This window comes from Camellia sinensis, chromosome 10 (assembly GCF_055761805.1).
Source record: "Camellia sinensis isolate YWXY chromosome 10, ASM5576180v1, whole genome shotgun sequence".
In the NCBI taxonomy this organism is placed as follows: domain Eukaryota; kingdom Viridiplantae; phylum Streptophyta; class Magnoliopsida; order Ericales; family Theaceae; genus Camellia; species Camellia sinensis.
In genome coordinates this window covers 104417185-104439944 of record NC_138970.1, presented here as the reverse complement: position 1 = coordinate 104439944, position 22760 = coordinate 104417185, and the positions used below count along the sequence as shown (strand labels likewise).

Genomic DNA, 22760 nt, shown 5'->3' with positions numbered 1-22760 from the left:
CGGTCAAAAATGGGGTGTCTACAGTTGCCTCTCTTTGACAGAACTCGAAAGTCATAAGTGACGGGAGTAAATGTCAAAGCCTAGAGACGACCCATTTTTGACAAGGCCGAAGACTTAAACAAACAGGCGAGATAAACAAAGAGATATGCCCACAGGCAGGGGCAAAATGCAAAGGACATGCAAGATGCCGAACATAACTTATGATCATGCAAAGAAAGCTGTAATGAAGCAAATATACACAATAAATGCAACAGTTTAAGTAGGCGAATTCAAACCAAACTACATTACATGCAGAAAGGATGTAAGGAAATTATGCAATTCCCATGAACATGTACGATAGATACATAAAGGTGAACGAAGTGTGGTAGATACACTAAGTGGACAAGTATGTGTGATAGATACAAAAAGAAAACATAGTGTGATAGATATACAAAGCGAGCGTGTGATAGATACACAAAGTGAGCGTGTGATAGATATACATAGTGAGCGTGTGATGGATACACATAGTGAGCGTAGTGTGATAGATACACAAAAGTGAACTTGTGATGGATACACAAGGCGAGCGTGTGATGGATACACAAAGTAAACGTGTGATTGATACACAAAGCGAGCGTATGATAGATACACAAAGGGTGAACACAAAGTGTGATAGATCCACTTAGTGAACAAAGTGTGATGGATACACAAAAGGTGAACACGAAGTGTGATAGATGCACTAAGTGAACAAGTATGATAGATACACTAAAGGTGAACACGAAGTGTGATAGATGCACTTATTGAACAAGTATGATAGATACACTAAAAGTGAACACAAAGTATGATAGATGCACTTAGTGAACAGGTGTGATGGATACACAAAAGGTGAACACAAAGTGTGATAGATGCACTTAGTGAACAGGTGTGGTGGATACACAAAAGGTGAACACAAAGTGTGATAGATGCACTAAGTGAACAGAGTATGATAGATACACTAAAAATAAACACAAAGTGTGATAGATGCACTATGTGAACAAAGTATGATAGATACACTAAAAATGAACACAAAGTGTGATAGATGCACTAAGTGAACAGAGTATGATAGATACACTAAAGGTGTGCATAAAGTGTGATAGATGCACTAAATGAACAAAGTATGATAGATACACTAAAGGTGAACACGAAGTATGATAGATGCACTAAGTGAACAAGTGTGATAGATACGCAAAAGTAAATGTAGTGTGATGGATACACTAAGGTGAACAAGTGTGATGGATACACAATAGGTGAACACGAAGTGTGATAGATGCACTAATTGAACAAGTGTGATGGATACACAAAAGTAAATGTAGTGTGATGGATACACTATAGGTGAACACAAAGTGTGATAGATGCACTAAGTGAACAAGTATGATGGATACACAATAGGTGAACACGAAGTGTGATAGATGCACTAAGTGAACAAGTGCGATGAATACTGTAGACGTCCCCGAACGTCCCGGGAGGGAAATCCCGATTTGTTCATTTGGGCTTACTACAGTTCGGACTCAAATTGTCACGGTTCTTAATCTGAACCAAAGAGTCCAAATCCGGCAAATCATTTTGGAAAACAGATTTTTGTAAAGAAGTGCCAAACATGGATTGCTTTGCCAGATACAGAGTCGCCACCTAAATATTTTATTTTGGGAGAATTTAGGAAACCCTGACTCGTTTGCCTAAGGCCACGTGTCCGTCATCACCAAAGTTGCCTCGGCTCAGGAACTTGGGTATGATTGGGAAAGGTCAGCTATGAGCACCCCCTCTCGCCTGATCCAAAGATCGGCCTCTACTAACCATGATATCTTGTTTTGAAAACATTATGCGTCCTTATTCCGGTAATTAGCCTAGATTTACTATGTGATGCGCACAGCATAACAAGTATAGACTGAGTCGCCTGAATTGGGACAAAACATTTCATGTTTGTTTTGAAAACGGTTTGCTACTCGCAAGTAGGCTAAAATGCAGGTTTTGCCACCCTCAAGTGGGCTTAGAAAATATTGTTTTGCCACTGTCTAGTGGGCTTAAAACTCATAGTCAATGCATTATGCCAATTCAGATAACCCAACCTTCACCCACAGGCATTCAGGCAGATATATCACATAAGCATATAGCCTCATGGTAAGCATGCTAATATGGCAACACTCACACGCATGCAAGATGCTAAAGCATAAGAGCTTACCTAGTACTCCAAGCCAAAACAGAAACTAGTTAGTAATCAAATGCATGATCCTAGTTCATGTTAAGATGCTAATGCAACACATACAAAATGCAACTAAAATAGGCTCGGCTAATCTAAGAATGGCATGTGAAATGCGATAACTCGATACACGTATTCAAGTTGGAATGGAAATACTATGCAGTTAGTATGATGCGCCGAGCCCGGTGCATGCAAGACTGATGAATGATGCACGCATGCATAGCATAAGGTATGCTAAATTAAACATGCCCTAAACTAACCATCGAAAGCTAGTAAATAAAAGGGAAGAAAGACGTGGGGTTGGAAGACATACACACACTCACACACACTTAATACACAATTGCCCTCATTCGAAGGGTACGAATAAATAATACAAATTTAACTAATTAACTAGCTGACTAACTAATTAATTAATTACAAAACTTCTAATTAATCAACAAATTAATTACAAAAAGAAGGTGGCCGCAGCCCCACCTCGGAATGATAGGATGATGCATGCTCGATTTGCCACGCCCAAAAACTCGGTACCATGCCACTATTGCCTCTGTTTACACTGCCTTGCTCCTCTGAAAGTTATGAAAGTTTCCAGAACTGCTTTGAACTTCCTCCTGAGTGTTTTGGATTTCCACCGGCCAGAACAAAATTCCACAAGCCATAGGAATGGGATTATCGGACAAATCTTATGTCATCGGCTGGACAATGATGGCTGGTCAGCGCAAAAAGTGGTCGACCGGCCATTTTTATCTGCAGAGCCCTGTTTTGACAGCAGCAGAGGACAGACAGTGCATGGTATGGAATTTTCAAAGCAATGTGTGCATGGCCACTCTCCCAATCATGCTATAGACTCAAGGGAATATGGCCCTTGGTACTCGGGCCACCAATCATGTACTTCGATGCATGGTGGCCAAAGGCACCAAGTTTGCAGCTCAATGTAAATGCATGCAACAAAACAAATTAGTGCTAACGCCCCTATCATGTTGAGATCAAGGGGATCGGCGACCAAAGAGTGAGACGTGTTTCGTCACTTTAAGTACGAACACGCCTCATTCCTCATGCTCGGTTTGACACCCCAAACCAAGCAAAAATGCAATGCATGTGTGAGATGTGACTCAAGTATGCACATGAGGCTAAAGTACCAAAACATGCCAAATGTAATGTGACCTATAATGCAAGTATGCAATGTGCCAAACATGTGATGCAAACATGATTTGCAACTAGCTAAGAAACAATGCAAACATGCAAAGATGATATAATGCAAACATGAGACCAAAGTAATGTAACATGTCAAAACATGCAATGGTGGACTTAAACAAAAATGGGAGGCCTCGGGCATGTCCCAAAATAGTGGCCATAGATGATGCATAAGGACACAAATCACACACGCAAGCATGCACATACCAAGGCCTATCACCTAAGCATGGAAGGGGCAACTTTCAAGGACACTTAAAGGTGATAAATATGGACATTAAACACTCATGTTAAACTCTAAAAAGCATGCGAAGGATGATGCCAAAACATGCTAGGAAATGGATGCGAGATGGAAGGCATTCAAGGCCACAACAGAGGGCATTACTCAACACCTACCCTAAGCAAACATGGCATGGATTTTTCAAGGAAAAACACAGTTTTATCATGCACAAATGAGCCCCAAAACCCACTGATATGGCAATCCAAAGCCTCAAGCACATAGGCATGCACAATGCTTCATTTTAGGGCACAAAAGGACACCTCTTCAAGGCATGGAAGGAATGATGAATGCAAGCATACAAGCATGGATTATGGACTGAAATATGATCTCCAATGATGCCAAATCATGAGAATAAGCTAAGCCAAGCATGCTAGTGACCCACACACTCAAGGCTTACAAGCCAAAATGCAAAGAGGCTATACCAAACATGGCAAACATGATCAAATCAGTACCCAACAGACCTCAAGCATGATGAAATATGACCAAAAGCTTCATGAAGTCAAGCTAGAACATACAAGCATGGAGGCCTAAATGCATGGTACCCTTCTAGGCAAAATGGCGGAATGCAAGGCAAGTACATTGTGCATGAAAGGGGCCATAAATCCGACCAAAGACAGAGATATAATATGACCATATAACAACCAAAAACGTCTGAAGTGGAGCCAAAAACAACTAAGCATGCATGCTACCCTTGTGAGCCAAAAATATGAACAAATGAGACACAAAGGGAGAGGGGTGTCCCTCCCCTATGCAAGACCTCAAAACCTCTTCTTCACCACTGAAAATCCTCTGGATTTCAATGGTGAGAAGGCCAAGGCACAAAGGTATTCAAAGCTTAACAAGGAGAGCACAAAAAGGGCCAAACAAGGCCTAAGAGGGGGAGGTCAACCCCCAACACCAAAATGACCTTAATGAAATGTTTTAAACACACAAAAAAAAAAAGAACTTTTATATGTTATACACAAGGCTCAAAACAGCATGCAAAGGGGGTTAAAAGCTAGTCCATGATTGGGGAAAATAAAGCAATAGTGTTACCCTTGAAGAACACTTCAAGAACAGCAAGTCTAGCCGCCTTCTTCTAATCAAAAACAGCTCAAAACTTCAAGAAGAAACCCTCAACACCTCCAAAGTCGAAGTATGGTGTAATGCTAGGTGATTTAGTGCAAAACTAAGAACAAAACACACTTTTTGGCTCTCTAATACACACAAATGAAGAGAGAGAGAGGGAGATATAGAGAGAGAAGGTGTATATATCAGATATATATGTATTAGGTCTGGTTTTGTTGAACCCCCTCAAAGGAGAGGGAAGGTCTCCTTATATAGAGCAAGATGTAGGCTTAAGCTTCCAAGAGAAGCTAACAAAAGGGGTTAAGGCTTCTTAAAGAAGCTAAGGCAAAGGGGCCAAGGCTTCCTTAGGAAGCTGAGACAGGTGTCTAAGCTTCTTGAGGAAGCTAAGACAAAGGTCCAAGCTTCCCCAAGAAGCTAGACCAAAAGGGTGCAAAGGGTGCAATTCCTCCATACACGTGTATGGAGGACAGGTCCGTGCACTCCAGCTGGCATAGCTGGCATGCACAATGCCTGAAAAAGGCAAAAAGGTGGTATCGGCCAGAAAATGAGTCCATCGGCCAAATAAATAGTCGGCCGACCTCACAAAGTGCCAATCAGCCATCACCAATGGCCAGTGGCAAGAAGACACGGTCGGTGGCCTCAAGACATGGCCCGTGAGGCGTGGGGATGGCCAACAAGCCATTCTCTACCTCCCAAAGCAAAAACCAACAAGTGTTTGGCCTAACCAAGCACAAGACAACCGAGTTGAGAGATCCTGAGGCAAGGCGCATAGCCGAGACCTCCGAGAACTCAAAACGAACACGAACATGGATGATCACCAAGTATTCAAACGGTGACGTCCATGTCTTGAGGACGGTCAAAAATGGGGTGTCTACAGTTGCCCCTCTTTGACAGAACTCGAAAGTCATAACAATGACGGGAGTGAGTGTCAAAGCCCAAAGACGACCCATTTTTGACAAGGCCGAAGACTTAGACAAAGCAAACAAGCTACAAGCAAAGATATGCGCCCGAAGGCAGGGGCAAAATGTAAGAGAATGCACAAAGCCGAGCATAACTTATGATCATGTAAAGAAAGTTGTAACGAAGCATATACATACAATAAATGCAACAGTTTTAAGCAATCTAACATAAATCCAACTACATCACAATGCAGAAAGGATGTAAGAGAATCGTGTAATTCTCGCTACGTTTTACGCGGAGAATACCATACCTGTGCAGTTCGTCTAGTCGCGCCAGCTTCGAATGAACCGTTCATACAATATCGTGCCTGTAAGAGAAAGAAAACCTAACAGATACAATATCGGTAGCAGTATGCATAACAATGCAATCTGAAGCTGCGTGACAACGCGAGTCGAGTAGGAAGCATAACAATGCAACTCGGAGCAAGCATAATAATGCTATGAAGGTATAAACACATGTAAGTAATGAACACGTGACAACGTGCACAGTGCGTGAAGATGCAGACACATGTAAGTAAAGCACATGCGACAATGTGCACAATGCATATAAAAGGAAACTTGAACACATGTAAGTAAAGTATAACGCGACAACGCATGCAATGTGTATAAAAGGAAACTTGAACACATGTAAGTAAAGCATAACGCGACAACGCATGCAATGTGTATAAATGGAACTTGAACACATGTAAGTAAAGCATAACGCGACAACGTATGCAATGTGTGAAAAGGAACTTGAACACATATAATTAAAGCATAATGCGACAACGCATGCAATGTGTATAAAAGGAAACTTGAACACATGTAAGTAAAGCATAACGCGACAACGTATGCAATGTGTGAAAAGGAACTTGAACACCTGTAAGTAAAGCATAACGCGACAACGCATGCAATGTGTATAAAAGGAACTTGAACACATGTAAGCAAAGCATAACGCAACAACGCATGCAATGTGTATAAAAGGAACTTGAACACATGTAAGTAAAGCATAACGCGACAACGTATGTAATGTGTAAAAAGGAACTTGAATACATGTAAGTAAAGCATAACGCGAAAACGCATGCTATGTGTAAAAAGGAGCTTGAACACATGTAAGTAAAGCATAACGCGACAACGTATGCAATGTGTAAAAAGGAACTTGAACACATGTAAGTAAAGCATAACGCGACAACGCATGCTATGTGTAAAAAGGAACTTGAACACATGTAAGTAAAGCATAACGCGACAACGCATGCAATGTGTGAAAAGGAACTTGAACACATGTAAGTAAAGCATAACGCGACAACGCATGCAATGTGTAAAGCAAGCAAGGTATGAATACATGTTTAGCATAAGTATAGCAAAGGCATGCTACTCGCATTTGTTGAGATGCAACCAAATCAAGATGAGGCATTTGTTGAAAGGAAGACGCGTAACGAGCGTGCTTCATCAAATGAAGCAAAGTAATACAACGCAATTGAAGTGATTTGTGGAAGTCACAAGCGACAAAAGGATATGGGAAAGGATGCTCCTTGCACGCAACAAACATCGTTCATAGAAGACACGACTCGAGGTTAACACGAAGATCTACTAAGGTTTCAAGAGTGCAATTCCTTGCATTGTCTCGAGTAATGAAGGTGCCAGACCACATAATTGACCCGAACAAAGGCGTGGGAAGTGCATCGACCACAAGGGAAGGCTACTAGTGTTAATCCGGACACTCTGCTGCCCTGCTCCTCCCTTTTGCTTTACTTATCTTTTTTACCGGTAGTTTAGGCACATTGCACTACCTCAGGCAGGTTTTCAAAACTGTATATCTTTGCAAAAGACATGATGGAAATGAAACAGCTATTTCGTTCAAAAAGGTGTTACATTTGTACTTTCCATGCATCGCATCGCATTGCATTACATGACAATGTAAATGAGGTTAGAATCTTTTGATTGCTTGAAAAGTAAGCGCTTGCTACGTAATAATCAGGTAGTGAACCGACTTACAACTCGATAAGCAAAACAAAGAAACTCGATAAGCTAACCAAGTACGAGTACAACTCGATAAGCAAAGAAAAGACTTAAAGAGAGTGAAATACAACTCGATAAGCACATATACAACAACTCAATAAGCCAATAGGCATGGCTCCGCAAAATTAATCACTAAAGACACTGGAAGTGGAACCAGTCACAAGTTTTCAGCATTTTCAGCAAATAGACAACTCTGAGGATAGGAGGGAAGGCCACCGGCCAAATAAAGAGGTCACCGGCCACAATAAATGGCCACCGACCATTATCACTAGCCGATCGGCCAAACATGGTGGTCGGTTGGCACTATTTATGGTCGGCCGGTCAAAAATTGGCAAGAACCACCAGAATGTTAACACCTGTCCTTCACCCTCACCTTATCCTCTACAAAAGGCCTCAGTTTTGTAGTTTTTCTCAATTCAGCACTGATTTTCTCCAAATGGAAGAGTTTCTTACATAGAATCTCATGGCTTGGATTGCCAACTTGGACGACTCGAAAAAGCTGAATTTCCGGGGCTTCGACATAAATGCACTATTCACTCTGAGTCGTACCCCGCTACACTTTTCATTCCTTCATGCCGTGGCGAGGTTTTGGAACCCGGTAACACATGTCTTTAGCTTTGGCGGGCAAGAGGTGTGTCCTACATTCGAAGACTTCCAAGTTTTGATGGAATCTAAGCGCAACGAAGAAGTTCTGCCTCAGCTTCGCTTTAGCCACGCCTAAGCCTTAGGGCGAATGTGTGGACTTACTATGCACGACGCTCGATCTTTGATTTGTGATGGAATGCTGGATATTCCGAGTTTGATTTGTCGGTTTTCTGATGCCGGTGACCGCAGTGACCATCATTGGCAAGGTTTTCGGCGACATGCCCTTTGTTTGTGCATGCTATCTCATTTCTTGTTTGTCTCGGGCTCCGGAGGGTCTAGTGTCCGGTTGATCGAGGTTGCCTAAGGTTTGAAGGAGGGGAAGAGCTGCATTGCCATGATATTGGCTAAAACATTGATGGGCTTGGACGCTTTCCATCGCCGAGAAACGACCAGATTTGCGGGGAGTCCACTACTGCTGTAGGTAATGTTTCCCGCCCAATCTCACATATGTATTGCTCACATCACTCAGCCCTCAGGCTCGGTTTTTCTCACAAAATCCTTTTCTCACTTTTCTCTCATCGTACATCTCTCTATTCTTCATTCTCTCATTTTTCATCCCTTCCCAGGTGTGGTTGATGGATAAATTACAGATTGTGGACTCTTGCCCAGCGTACTCAGCTCGTAGCTACTTCTTCTGGCAACACCTAGTCGATGCCCTTGATGAGGGATGGTGGTTCGATTGGATGTGCAGCTTGTCTGCGGACCGTATTGCTTGGCGGTGCCCTTGGCTCAACCTATCGGCAATGAGTTACAGTATGTCTCGACAGACCGGGATTTAGTTGATTGGCTTAACTCACTATGTGTTCTACTTCCCATTCCGGTTCCAGTGCCAGTTCGGCCATGACCAGTGTAATACCCCTGTTCCGTAATATGTTAATTGGTCCTTAACATGATGTGATTATGTATTTTGATATGATTTTGTGTTCCACTATATGAAAATATGTGGTTTGAAGTTCTATCTGTTCACCGTAGGAATATCTGTTTGAATAATCAGCTTTGGAAATTTAATTGAGGGCCTTATCGGCCACAGAACCCGAAATCGATTACGCCATTGTGATTGGCATAATTTTTAGAGCCTACGGTGAAATTTAATTGAAAAATGATTCAGGCCAGATTAAATTGATTAATTAATGAATTGGTGCTCAAATATGTAATATTAAATTAATGAGGCTTAGTGGGGTTATATAGGACCCTTATGTATTCAACTTCCTCATCTTATTTCATTCTTGGCTGATTTAACTCTCTAGAGGAGGAGAGACCTGAATTAGAGAGAGAGAGGGGAGGAAATCAAAGTTTTGCTCTTGAATCTTGGAAGTCTTGAAGACAACTCTAGACTTGACCAAATTGGAAGAATTGAGCCCCTAGGTACGCATTGATTCTTGAATTCATGAGTTTAATGTGTAATCTTGTGTGTTCAAGGGTTGTTTGTGATCAAGAGCATGATTTGAGTTGGTTTTATTGAAATTGAGGCTTGATATGTACATGCATGTAAAGAACTCCTATGGAATCACAAAATCTAGCATGTAATTTGTGAAATTGTGAAAGATTGGTAGTGTAATCCCACATGCAAGCATGTCTTTGTTAAATTTTATGGGAATGAGCACTAATTACATTATTTGAAGTGAATATGAAGTCAAATGGGCATGCATGTCTGAATAATTGAAGATGGGAGCTTTGAATGCATGAATATGTATGATAGAATTGAGTTTGGTGTCAATTTGAGACATGCAAGTGTTTAATCCTTGAAATTGAGCTCCATAATAAGGTGTTTTGGTGTTTATACCTTGTTAGTATACTTATATGTGATATTTGAGCTACAACATGCATGATTTGTTGGTTAAAAGTCGGAATGGAGCTCAAGAACTCAACCTGGGATTCCCAGATTTTCGACGTCCGCTCGAGCGGGTGAAGTGACGCTCGAGCGGAGAAATCGAGCTCCCAGCATTTTCTGCAGACATGGTTCCCGCTCGAGCGGGGAAGTTGACGCTCGAGCGGGGAGCTATGTAGACAGGCAGTACGCTCGAGCGGCCGAGCTCACGCTCGAGCTGGAATTGAAGGCAACCAGTACTTTTGCAGACCTAAGGGTCCGCTCGAGCGAGGAAGTCCACGCTCGAGCGGGGACCATATTTTCTGAAATTCTGTTTTTGCATTTTGTGTTCTGTTTTCCGTTCTCTTTCAGTTGCAAGCACTCTTAGGCATATGTTAAGCATTGTAAATGAGTTGATGAGATAATAATAAAGCCTAAAGAGGAATATGTGAATTAAAGAACGGATTGAATTGTTAATGGCCCTTTTGTGTGCATGGAATGTGTAGGGTCAAGCTCCAGGGCGAATCCACAAGCCGATCACTGTGAGTAATATCGATATTTGAATGATTGTGAATGTCCAATTGTGTATTCCCTTATGAGCTTTATAAGTTGCTAATTGGGATTGTAGACAAAGGTCTGACATGAATGAATAAATGGACCAAAGGTCGTTTTGATAGAAATGAATGGACCAAAGGTCGTTTTGATAGAAATGAATGGACCAAAGGTCGTTTTGGTAGAAATGAACGGACCGAAGGTCGTTCTGACATATATGAATGGACCGAAGGTCGTTTTGATAGAAATGAATGGACCAAAGGTCGTCATGACATATGTGAGTGGGCCGAAGGCCGTTTCGACATGAATGAGTGGGCCGAAGGCCGTTTTGACATGAACGAGTGGGCCAAAGGACGTTCTGACACGAATGAATGGGCCGAAGGCCATTTTGACAGAAATGAATGGGCCGAAGGCCGTTTCGACATAAGTGAATGGGCCGAAGGCCGTTTTGCCATGAATGGAAATCCGAATGGGCCAAAGGCCAGAATGTTTGGAACTACAGTTACTTGATTTGAATTTCGTATAGTTATATATATATATTTGTTAAATAGAAGTATGTATTGGGCCCAAGGCCGTTTGGAGCATGTTGTTCTACACATCGTTATGTAACTGTCATATTTGATATTATTCACTAGGCTTTCGCTCACGCTCATTCATGTGTTTGTAGGTGAGCCAAGAGAAGTCCAGACCCAGCCTCAGTGAAGTCTGTATGGAGCAACTAAGGTTTTGAGAGAGTCAGCCCTTGTGTCTCACGCACGAGACCCGTCTTCGCCCTTTTGTTATATATTTACATTTTGTCAGGTCGGCGAAGTTTTGAATACGTTTGTGTATAGTTTTCATGGGTTGACTTAGTTGGATGATCCTGTCTGTATAGAATTTTATGCTACTACATTTCTGACGTGAGTTATTAACATGAGTTTGTATGGAATGTTATGATGTGTATATAAGCACGGCTCTATGGACAAAGTTTTAAATTTTGCTTCCCTTTTGGCCCTTTTACTCTGATGTGTTAAGTCTGTTTTGGTTTGAGGCCGTAGGTAATCTTAGGATTACTGGCCGGTTACGTCCTTAACCCATGGGGGCGGGTTCGGGTCGTGACAACCAGATTTGCCCACCAGAGGGGATAGAGTACCCAGCTGTATTTCCGGTCCGAGGCGCACATCTTGCTCAATATACCACGGCATGGGGAACTAGAAAGCTCTTGGCCCCCGCTCCCACTTTTAGTTACACTTTGTCTGATGAGTGCATAGATTGGCTCAATGAAGAGGCACAGATTGGGCCTAGCTTGGCATCAGAGGCTTCGACCAACTCTGGGAGGAGGCGCAGGAATACCTGACTTATCTATGCCCCAGATTTATTGCTTTATTAGTACTTTCAAGTTTTCTTTATAAATGTAATAAAAAGCAACTTCAATTTGTATGCAAGAGCAGGAGAACTCTGTATTGAAATCAATGAAATTGAAGGTTGTGGGTACTGAAAATTTTCCACTTTGGTCCAAAAATGGTCTAAGTTGTAAAAGATTAATTTTGAACAAAGTCAACTTTTATTAAAACTTTTCAAAACCGTTTTCAGTATGGATCAGAATTGGACACGCCTGATATCTATCACTGAGAGGCGCAACTCCGGATCCCAGCAACTGGAAAGTTGCCCCTAGTCTGAAAAGTACTACACCGGAGATCATAACCGAACTTTTGAACGCTGACTAGACAAAGATGGCCGAGATGATCAAATGGACAAAGTTGATCGGGGAAGTGTTTATGGCTGAACTTCAGGAAGAAGTTGCTTACGTATCCCAAAGATGGGAATCAAGCCTTACGTAGTTCAGGCTCGGGTTCACTCGAGTATTTTCACTCTCCTTTTGCACTCTAACTTTTGCCAAGGCCGCCCTTTGCGGGTTTTCAACCTTGTGAGCTCAGTTTTTATGATTTCAAATTTTCTATGCTCTAACTTTTGCCTAGGTTGCCCTTTCGGATTTTCGGCCTACCGAGCCTCTCAGGGGTAATATTTCTTCAACTTGTCCATGTTGATCGGTTGTGAGAACTCTAGGCCATCTAGGTCTATCAGAACGATAGCTCCACCCGACCAGATAGACTTGATGATGTAGGGACCAGTCCAATTGGGTCTGAACTTGCCCCTAGGGTCGTGGATGGGAGCTCGGTTATCCTTGAGCACCCAATCTCCTTCCTTCAAATTCCTGGACTTAACTTTCTTGTTGAAAACCCTGGCAATTCTGCGCTGATAACCTTGAACATAGTACAGTGCTTTCAGTCTTCTTTCGTCAAAGAGCATGAGTTCCTCAAACCTACTCTGCTGCCAATCTGCCTCGGCTATCTGACACTCAGCCAGCACTCTCAAAGACGGAACCTCAATTTCAATAGGTAGAACAACGTCCATCCCATAAACCAATGAATACGGAGTCGCCCCGGTAGAAGTTCTAATTGAAGCCCGGTAGCCCCACAGAGCAAACGGCAGCTTATTTGGCCAGTCCCGGTAGGTTTCCACCATCTTCTGCAATATGTGTTTGATATTCTTATTGGCGACCTCAACCGTTCCATTGGTTTGTGGCCGGTATATGGATGACTTATGAAAAGCCACGTTGTATCTTTCCAACAAGTCAATCACTTCCCTCTTGAAGTGGGAACCGTTATCTGAAATTATCTCATTTAGGACCCCATAACGACAGATGTTTTTGTTTCTGATAAACTTTGCAACATACGACGTCTTCAACACCACATAAGATTGGGCCTCAACCCACTTCATGAAATAATCTATCGCGACTAGGATGAACTCATGTCCATTCGACCCCTTCGGAGTGACAGCCCCGATCACATCGATTCCCCAAACCGAAAATGGCCATGGCGAAGACATATTGTACAGCTTCGACGGTGGAATGTTCATGCGGTTTGCATGGATCTGACATTTGTGGCATCACCGAACAAAGCCGATACAATCCTCCTCCATGGTAGACCAGTAATAAGCATGTCTGAGGATCTTCCGAGCCAACATCACCCCGTTCATGTGTGCACCAGATTCCCCTCCATGGATGGCCTCCATCAGGCGCTTCGATTCTTCGGCTTCTACGCACAGCTTATGCATTCCTAGATGACCTCTCTTATACAGCTTACCCCCGCTGATGATGAACTGAACGGCCATTCTTCTGACTGCCCTTTTCTCCTTGGCATTTGCCCCTGGTGGATACGCCTCTTTCTCCAAGAAGTTCCAAATGTCGTAATACCAGGGGTTCCCGTCCTGAACCTCATCTATGGCAGCAATTAAGTCGTATGCCGGCGCAAACTTCTGGTCATTGATGATCGGACGCATCTGGACTCCAAACGGGATGTCTATCATGGAAGATAGAGTTGCTAGTGAATCTGTGAACCTGTTGTTCTCTCTTAACACATGAGCGAAATTTAGCTTCTCAAACCGAGGAATTAACAAGTCCAAGGTCTGGTGGTACATTATCATCTTTTCTTCTTTGACTTTCCAGTCTCCTTTTGCTTGAGACACAACAAGGTTCGAGTCCCCGATGACGTCCAACTGCTTTGCCCCTACTTCCAGGGCTGCTTCTAGATCGGCAATGCATGCCTCATATTCTGCTTCGTTGTTCGAGACCTTGAACCAGAGTTTGAAGGCTAGAGGGATACGGGAATTGTCGGGTGCTATCAGCAATACTCCTATTCCATACCCATATTGGTTTGACGCTCCGTCAAAGTACATCGTCCAAGTTTCATCATCGATTTGCAAAATGGCCTCATCTGAGAATAAATACTCAACTGCTTCACCCCTTTCCACTGGATGATCGGCTAAGAATTCTGCTACTGCCCTTCCCTTGACTGACTTGCGTGTCACATATTTCAGATTGAATTTAGAAAGCAAAAGCACCCAACGTGCTAGCCTACCCATAAGTGCCAGTTTCTCGAAAAGATATTTGATGGGATCGAGTCGTGAAACCAACATTACGGAGTGAGCTAACAGGTAATGACGCAACTTCCTAGTAGCCCATACCAAGGCTAAGCAAGCCTTTTCCAACGGTGTGTAGCGAGTCTCATATTCTAGCATCTTCTTGCTCAGATAATAGGCAGCCTTCTCCATCTTGTCCTCTGATTCTTGCGTGAGCATACAGCCCATTATAGTCTCAGTTACTGAAAGGTACAATATCAACGGCTTCCTCGGTTCAAGCGGTGACAACACGGATGGGTTCTGTAAGTATTCATTGATCTGTTCAAAAGCAACTTGGCATCGATCATCCCATTGGAACTTCGTTCCTTTCTTCCAGAGACCAAAAAGTGGTTCACAAGTCAAGGTTAATTTTGAGATAAACTGTCTTGTGAATTGCACTTTACCCAGAAAGCCTCGCACCTCCTTTTCAGTCCTTGGTGGTGGCATTTCTAAGATGGCCTTAATTTTGGAAGGGTCGACTTCGATACCTCTTTGTGTAATCAGAAACCCCGGCATTTTTCCCACTGTAACACCAAACGTACACTTTTGAGGATTCAGCCGCAACCAAAATTCTCTGATCTTTTGGAAGAACTTTTGCAAGGCGGTGTAGTGGCCCTCTCTTTCTTTGGACTTGACAATCATGTCGTCCACATACACCTCAACCTCTTTGTGGATCAGGTCGTGCAATATTGTGGTCGCGGCCCGTTGATATGTAGCTCCAGCGTTCTTCAACCCAAATGGCATCACCCTGTAACAGTAAGTCCCCCACGGGGTGGTGAAAGCAGTCTTCTCCTGGTCTTCTGGTACCATCACTATCTGATTGTATCCTGAGATGCCATCCATGAACAAAAGCAAAGCATGACCCGCTGTGAAGTCTACTAACTCATCAATATGCGGCAAGGGGAAGTCGTCCTTCGGACTGGCTCTGCTCAAGTCCTTGAAATCCACGCATACCCTAATCCTGCCATCCTTCTTCGACACCGGAACGATGTTGGCCAACCAAGTCGGGTATTCGGATACCAGCAAGAACCCTGCGTCAATTTGTTTGGTGACCTCTTCCTTAATCTTGAGGGCCCATCCGGGCAGATCCTTCTGAGCTTTTGCTTGATGGGTCGGGCCTCGGGGTCAAAAGGGATCCGGTGCTGTACAATCTCAGGATCGATTCCAGGAATGTCTTCGTAGGACCACGCGAAAACATCTTTGAAATCTTTTAATAAAGTGACTAAGCGTTCACATTCCTCCGAAGACAACGTGGACCCGATCTGGACCAGCCGCAGGTCCTTCTCAGTACCAATATTCACAGTAGTGATTTCATCCATTAAGGGTTTAACAAATCTCTCCTGCTCTTGCTCAATTAAGCGTTGCAAAACCGGAGGAATTTCTTCCTCGTCGTTTTCATCAAAGTTTTGAAAGTCTTAGTTAATGCATTAAATCAAGGGCACAGAAAAGTACTCAGAAACCACAACCACATCATTCTCATTAAGCACATCCAAATCGTCCGATTCTTCGGTTACAACAGACTCAAAAGAGAAAGAAAAAGACGACCTGGACAGGACTGTGGCATCTAGGTTGTCACCTCCAGGAATACTGAACTCAAACTCAGTCGAGCTAGAACCTGATTCCGACTCACAAGACTCGGTGGAATCAGATTCCGGCACACTACCTGACTTGGTGCTGCTTGACAAAAATCTCTCTTCATACTGCCAAATGAGAGAGGGTGCAATAGATGCATCCAAAATGTTTGCTAGTAGGCCCGCAACCGTTTCATTCCCGATCATGGACACCGAGAAGTTATCTCCCAAGCACTTCTGTTCGATTAGAGGATCTAAAAGTAGACAAGCCAGTGCTACCCCCATTTCAATTTCAACGTCCTTAGACTCCACTTTCTTGCTCTGCTTAGCCTCAGCTAATGGGTCCGTCTACTCTTTAGCAACGTCATCCCCAGATAACTGCAGGTCGAAGAAGATCTCAAACCCGGCATGCGCTTCCTCTCCGCGTTCAACCATGGCTCTGGGAAGCCACAAAATGGAAAGTCCTCCCCCTCCTGGACGAAGCGTCCGTTTAGGGTACCCTGGATGGGTCGGTGCCTTAACTCAAAAGGCTTCCCTACCCTCTTTGCTTTGGCTCTCCCAGCTATCTCCTTACCCTTCCTTATCTAATCCTCTTTGGTGGGCAGATAACCCAAACCAAAGGTATGTGGGTTGTGTGGCACTTCGGCCAACGCTGCAATGCCCTTCCGGCCACTCTTTCCCAATCCCATCCCGGGGATGTGTTGAAGCTTGTTCATGAGGTATACGGATTGAGCACTGACATACACCCCCTCATTAATAGCCAAAATGTTCTGCACGACCCGGGCCTCAGCCATAGTGAAACCGGATAAGAACACATCCTCCATACCGTGCTCAATTTCTAGGACTGGTGTAGACACCTCCGGCGGTGGATGGATCGATGAATTCCCAAAAACAATGGCTACTCCCTTTCCATGGGAGTATTTCACCATCTGATGCAAAGTGGACGAAACTGCCTTTACTTGGTGCAACCACGGCCGCCCCAAAAGTAGATTGAAAGTCGCAGGAACTTCTAAGACGTGAAAGTCTACCTCATGCTGTCCTGGCCCAACCTTGGTCTGAATTTGCACGGTCCCCTTAACCTCTCTACTTGTATTATCATACACCCTTATCACCTAGGTGGTTGGCGCAAAGTCTGCGGGTTTCAACCCAATTGAATAGGCTGTCCTTGTCGGGCGTACATTGATGGCGGATCCGGTATCAACAAGAACCACCGGTATCCATTTGTTCTTACACTCCACAGAGATGTAGAGTGGCTTGTTGTGATTCGCACCTTCAGATGGCAATTCTTTGTTAGAGAAGGTCAGCATCGGGGAAGCTCCTCCCGGAAAGACCAATCCCACCAATTGTTCCGGCGTGGTTTCTATTGAGAGCTTGGCCTTATCCATTGCGGATAGGACGGCCTGTCGATGAACACGTGATGCCATAAGCAATCCCCAGATGGAGATGTCTGCTTATATCTTTTTCAACTGCTTCAGTACAGCCTCTTCTTCGAGTTGCTTCTCTTTCTGTTTCTCTGTCGCCTTATCTTTCCCAGACGCCTCTAGCTGATCTAGATGTGGGGGCTTAAAATACCGCCCACTTCTAGTCATAAGATCGACTTCGCTGATGTACCAGGTATCGTCTGGTTGATTGCTCCCCCAATCCTCATCCGTGTGGGCAAGACATAAATCATCGTCCTCCCACCACATTCTGTCAGCAGCCGACAGACACCTATCCAGCTCCGGTATGACTGTTCTCGTACTCACAGTACCTCCCGTCCATATGCTTGCAGCACTCCCTATTCTCGTGTATACAACACTTTCATTCCCCTCATGGGCTTTAGCTTTCCGGATTCTCTCAGACTCTTCACTTCTTTCCTGTTCTAGCTACGTCAATGCAGTCTGCTGTACAAAATTCCCTGTATCCAAAATGCCCAGATCCTGAGCGAAATTCTTGGCACCGGTGCTCTCCGGTGACATACTCTGATCTTCGGCCCTTTCAGCCACAACTGATATCCTTGCCCTTGTCGGGCCCTGTTCCAACTGAGATTCTTCAACAACGTCTGGTAGGTCATCAAGCCACCCGGTAACCTCTACTAACTCTTCAAAGTCAGACCAGTTGACCGCCATGCCCTCTAGGTCTTGTTCATTGAAAAACTGGAGGTCAGCAAAGTCCCTTTCCACAGCCGCTAAGTCCTTTGATCTCTGATCAAATCTATCCCCCTGTATCATATAAAGCTCTGCCCTTGCCGGCGATTCCACATTTGGTCCAACCTGGCCTACTGACAGAATGTAGTCGCTCGGACTATATACCTTCTCAGCAAAATCCCCAGATTCCTCAGATTCTGACTCAGCAATACCATTCTCCACTGAAGTCTCCCCTGTTCTGTCTTCAACAGTCACCACTGTTGGCTCGGGTTGGGTTCTAGAGATGTCCAACATGCAAAAGTCAGTGCAGTCAGGAAGGAGCACCTCCGGCTTAGGTAGGCGGGACGGGGTGATATAGATGCTAGGGTCGTATGACGTGACCTCGGTTTGAATAAAGGTGATTCGTTTGGGAGGTGGAGCTTGGTTGTGTGGTGGGAGAGGGTTGGTTGTGACGTTGGGCTTTTCTGGAGGCACAATCACCCCATTATCAATGAGATCTTGAATCTCATAACGTAATCAGAAGCATTGGTCTGTGTCATGACCGTGTTGCTGGTGAAATGCGCAATACTTGGCTGGGTTATGGGTAGGGGGAAGTTTTTTCGGTAATGGCTGTAGCTCTAGGGGCTTTAAGTGCCCTTTTTTAATTAAAACCCCCAGAGCTTTGGACATGGGAATATATAGCGGGGCGAAGGTTCTTTGGTTTTTGGGTTGGTATTTGGCTGTTTGTGTATTGCTTCCAGACGCGCCGAAGAATGGCGTAGCTGCCATGTTTCTTGGAGGGGTGTTGGTGGTGACCATGCTCACTTTTGAGGCTCTTGTGGTCGCAGCGCCGCTCGGGCCTACATTGGTATTACGGTTGAAAGTTCTCCTGGGTTGCTCTCTATCATTGTTAATCAAGCCCTGCTTCAAGGCATCCACAATCTGTACTCCCATCACATGCAGATCCGAAAAGGTAGGGAAGGGGAGCACGATCATTTTCTACATCAGCTTAGGCTGGAGATTGGGTACAATCATCCGAATTTGATCTTTATCGATGGGCCTTAGGGTCATCATTGAGGCCTTGGCCCTCCATCTAGTTACGAACTCCGAAAAGCTCTCCTTAGGCTCCTGCCTTGTTGTCTCGAGATCACAGGTCGTAATCTCGATTTACATGTTATAAGAGTACTGTGCAATGAATGCCTCGGTCATCTCATCCTAGTTTTTTCTTAACATCATCTTCTAATTTGGCGTACCAGATGGCCGCCACACCCGACAGGGTCCAGCCGAACAAAGATAGCTTCTGTAGTCTGGTGAGGCCCCTCGGCCTTAAGATATCTGAAAACAACCATAGATGTACCATGGGATCCACAGATCCATCAAAACGGTCAATGTGTGGCATCTTGAATCGATCTGGCAACGTCACAGCCGCGTTGGTATACCCGTCCTCGATATCTGGGATGGACTTTACCCCTTGGGACTTGTTGAACAACTTCTCAAGCTTGCTCAACTTCAATGCTGTAGGGTCTACCTCGAACTCGAAGGGGGAGTCCGGTTGATTGATAGGCGTGGGTGCCTTGGATAGTTGCAGTAAAATCGAAGGCGGAGCCGGCCCCGTTGGGATGTCCGTATCTTCTTGGGCATTCTGGACGTTTGTCGTCTCCTCAGGTATCGGGACTCTTGTTGGGGGAGGAACCTGGTGTGAAGCGAATGTTCCAGTTTGCTGCTGTAACCGGGTAATTAGCTCTGCCTGTTGGGCCATAACAACGGCTTGCTGTTTGGCAAATTCTGCTTGACGAACAGCATCCTCTTGCATGGCTTTTATGCTCTCCTGGAGCTGGCGCACCATGTCTTCCATTCCTAACATACTACCCTGATTTATCTGAACTGCCGGTGTATCTGCCTCTGTAGTAGGTTCGGAAATCTCAACCCGACTGTTCAAAGACCACTGATCTGGCAGTCTCGGTACCGATACACTGCGCCTTCTCGACCTCCGTCTGATAACCGGGGGTAAGGAATAAAACACTGGTTGTCCGTCGACCAGATCCTCAGATCGATTGAGTCAGCGACCTCTAATCCAGAGTGCTTGGGGAATATTTGCTGGGTCGGAAGCAATCGTGCTAAACTACCTAGTAAGAAGATAAATAAAGCAATAATAAATAACCAAACAAATAGACAGCATAGCAGCGTAAAATAAACACACAACACACAGTTGGGCATCATAACACACAGTTGATAAGTTGAATACACTGTTCCTCAATACTGATTATTGTCCCCGAATCACTGTTCCCGAAAACCGGATCTGATACCTGCAGATAACTAACTCCCAAAATACTGAGCTGGTGCCCGCAGGCTTGATACCCAAACTTGTGAGCTGATACATGCATTCTTGTAGAGGCCAACTCTAAAGCACATAATAGATAAGAGAGAGCCAAAACACCCCTATGTTGGGTAGGGTTTCCCTGTCCTATTTTGCTAGGAGCTACGGTTTCACTACGCACGCAGCGGTTTCAAACAACCTAACATCGAGTAAGCAACCTGTCCTAGTTTGGAATGGTCACTACGGGTTCCGAATATGCACTAGGTCGAATGGTCAAAAGGGTGCCCCGGTAAAACCGGGGTTTGTGTTCCCATACTGGCAGAGCCCGTAACCGGTCAACCTTATGGCATGCAGCCTCAGGCTAACCACTCAGGAATAGCAGACGGCAAACACGGTGTCCTAGACGCACCAATGCACATGCAATGCAAAGAAACACATAAGTGAAATCAAAACAAGATATCACAAGTTCGAGTCAAGCTCTCTAACATCCCCAGTAGAGTCGCCAGAAACTGTAGACGTCCCCGAACGTCCCGGGAGGGAAATCTCGATTTGTTCATTTGGGCTTACTACAGTTCGGACTCAAATTGTCACGGTTCTTAATCTGAACCAAAGAGTCCAAATCCGGTAAATCATTTTGGGAAATAGATTTTTGTAAAGAAGTGACAAACATAGACTGCTTTGCCAAATACAGAGTCGCCACCTAAATATTTTATTTTGGGAGAATTTAGGAAACCCTTACTCGTTTGCCTAAGGCCACGTGTCCGTCATCACCAAAGTTGCCTCGGCTCGAGAACTTGGGTACGATTGGGAAAGGTCAGCTATGAGCTCCCCCTCTCGCCCGATCCGAAGATCGGCCTCTACTAACCATGATATCTTGTTTTGAAAACATTATGCGTTCTTATTCCGGTTATTAGCCTAGATTTACTATGTGATGCACACAGCATAACAAGTATAGACTGAGTCGCCTGAATTGGGACAAAGCATTTCATGTTTGTTTTGAAAACGGTTTGCTACTTGCAAGTAGGCTAAAATGCAGGTTTTGCCACCCTCAAGTGGGCTTAGAAAATATTGTTTTGCCACCCTCAAGTGGGCTTAGAAAATATTGTTTTGCCACTGTCTAGTGGGCTTAAAACTCATAGTCAATGCATTATTCCAATTCAGATAACCCAACCTTCACCCACAGGCATTCAGGCAGATATATCACATAAGCATATAGCCTCATGGTAAGCATGCTAATATGGCAACACTCACACGCATGCAAGATGCTAAAGCATAAGAGCTTACCTAGTACTCCAAGCCAAAACAGAAACTAGTTAGTAATCAAATGCATGATCCTAGTTCATGTTAAAATGGCTAATGCAACACATACAAAATGCAACTAGAATAGGCTCGGCTAATCTAAGAATGGCATGTGAAATGCGATAACTCGATACACGTATTCAAGTTGGAATGGAAATACTATGCAGCTAGTATGATGTGCCGAGCCCGGTGCGTGCAAGACTGATGAATGATGCACGCATGCATAGCATAAGGTATGCTAAATTAAACATGCCCTAAACTAACCATCGAAAGCTAGTAAATAAAAGGGAAGAAAGACGTGGGGTTGGAAGACATACACACACTCACGCACACTTAATACACAATTGCCCTCACTCGAAGGGTCTGAATAAATAATACAGATTTAACTAAATAACTAGCTGACTAACTAATTTATTAATTACAAAACTTCTAATTAATCAACAAATTAATTACAAAAAGAAGGTGGCCGCAGCCCCGCCTCAGAATGATGGGATGATGCATGCTCGATTTGCCGCGCCTGGAAACCCGGTACCATGCCACTGTTGCCTCTGTTTACACTGCCTTGCTCGTCTGAAAGATATGAAGGTTTCCAGAACTGCTTTGAACTTCCTCCTGAGTGTTTTGGATTTCCACCGGCCATGGGAATGGGATTATCGGCCAAATCTTATGTCATCGGCTGGACAATGATGGCCAGTCGACACAAAAAGTGGTCGACCGGCCATTTCTATCTGCAGAGCCCTGTTTTGACAGTAGCAGAGGACAGACAGTGCATGGTATGGAATTTTCAAAGCAATGTGTGCATGGCCACTCTCCCAATCATGCT

The 22760-nt window shown here is 44.2% G+C and overlaps 1 protein-coding gene across 1 annotated transcript in view; it reads right to left on the bottom strand.

Annotated features, from left to right (window-relative positions):
* Positions 1 to 18081: 18081 nt before the first annotated feature.
* LOC114269538 (uncharacterized protein At4g15970) overlaps positions 18082 to 22760 on the bottom strand; it is a 50248-nt gene continuing 45569 nt past the window's right edge. Inside the window, exons 5-6 of the mRNA XM_082890320.1 lie at positions 18286 to 18619; positions 18082 to 18237 (exon numbers count right to left, since the gene is read on the bottom strand). Of these exons, the coding sequence (XP_082746446.1) occupies positions 18082 to 18237; positions 18286 to 18619 (490 nt within the window). The remainder of the gene's footprint in view (positions 18238 to 18285; positions 18620 to 22760) is intronic.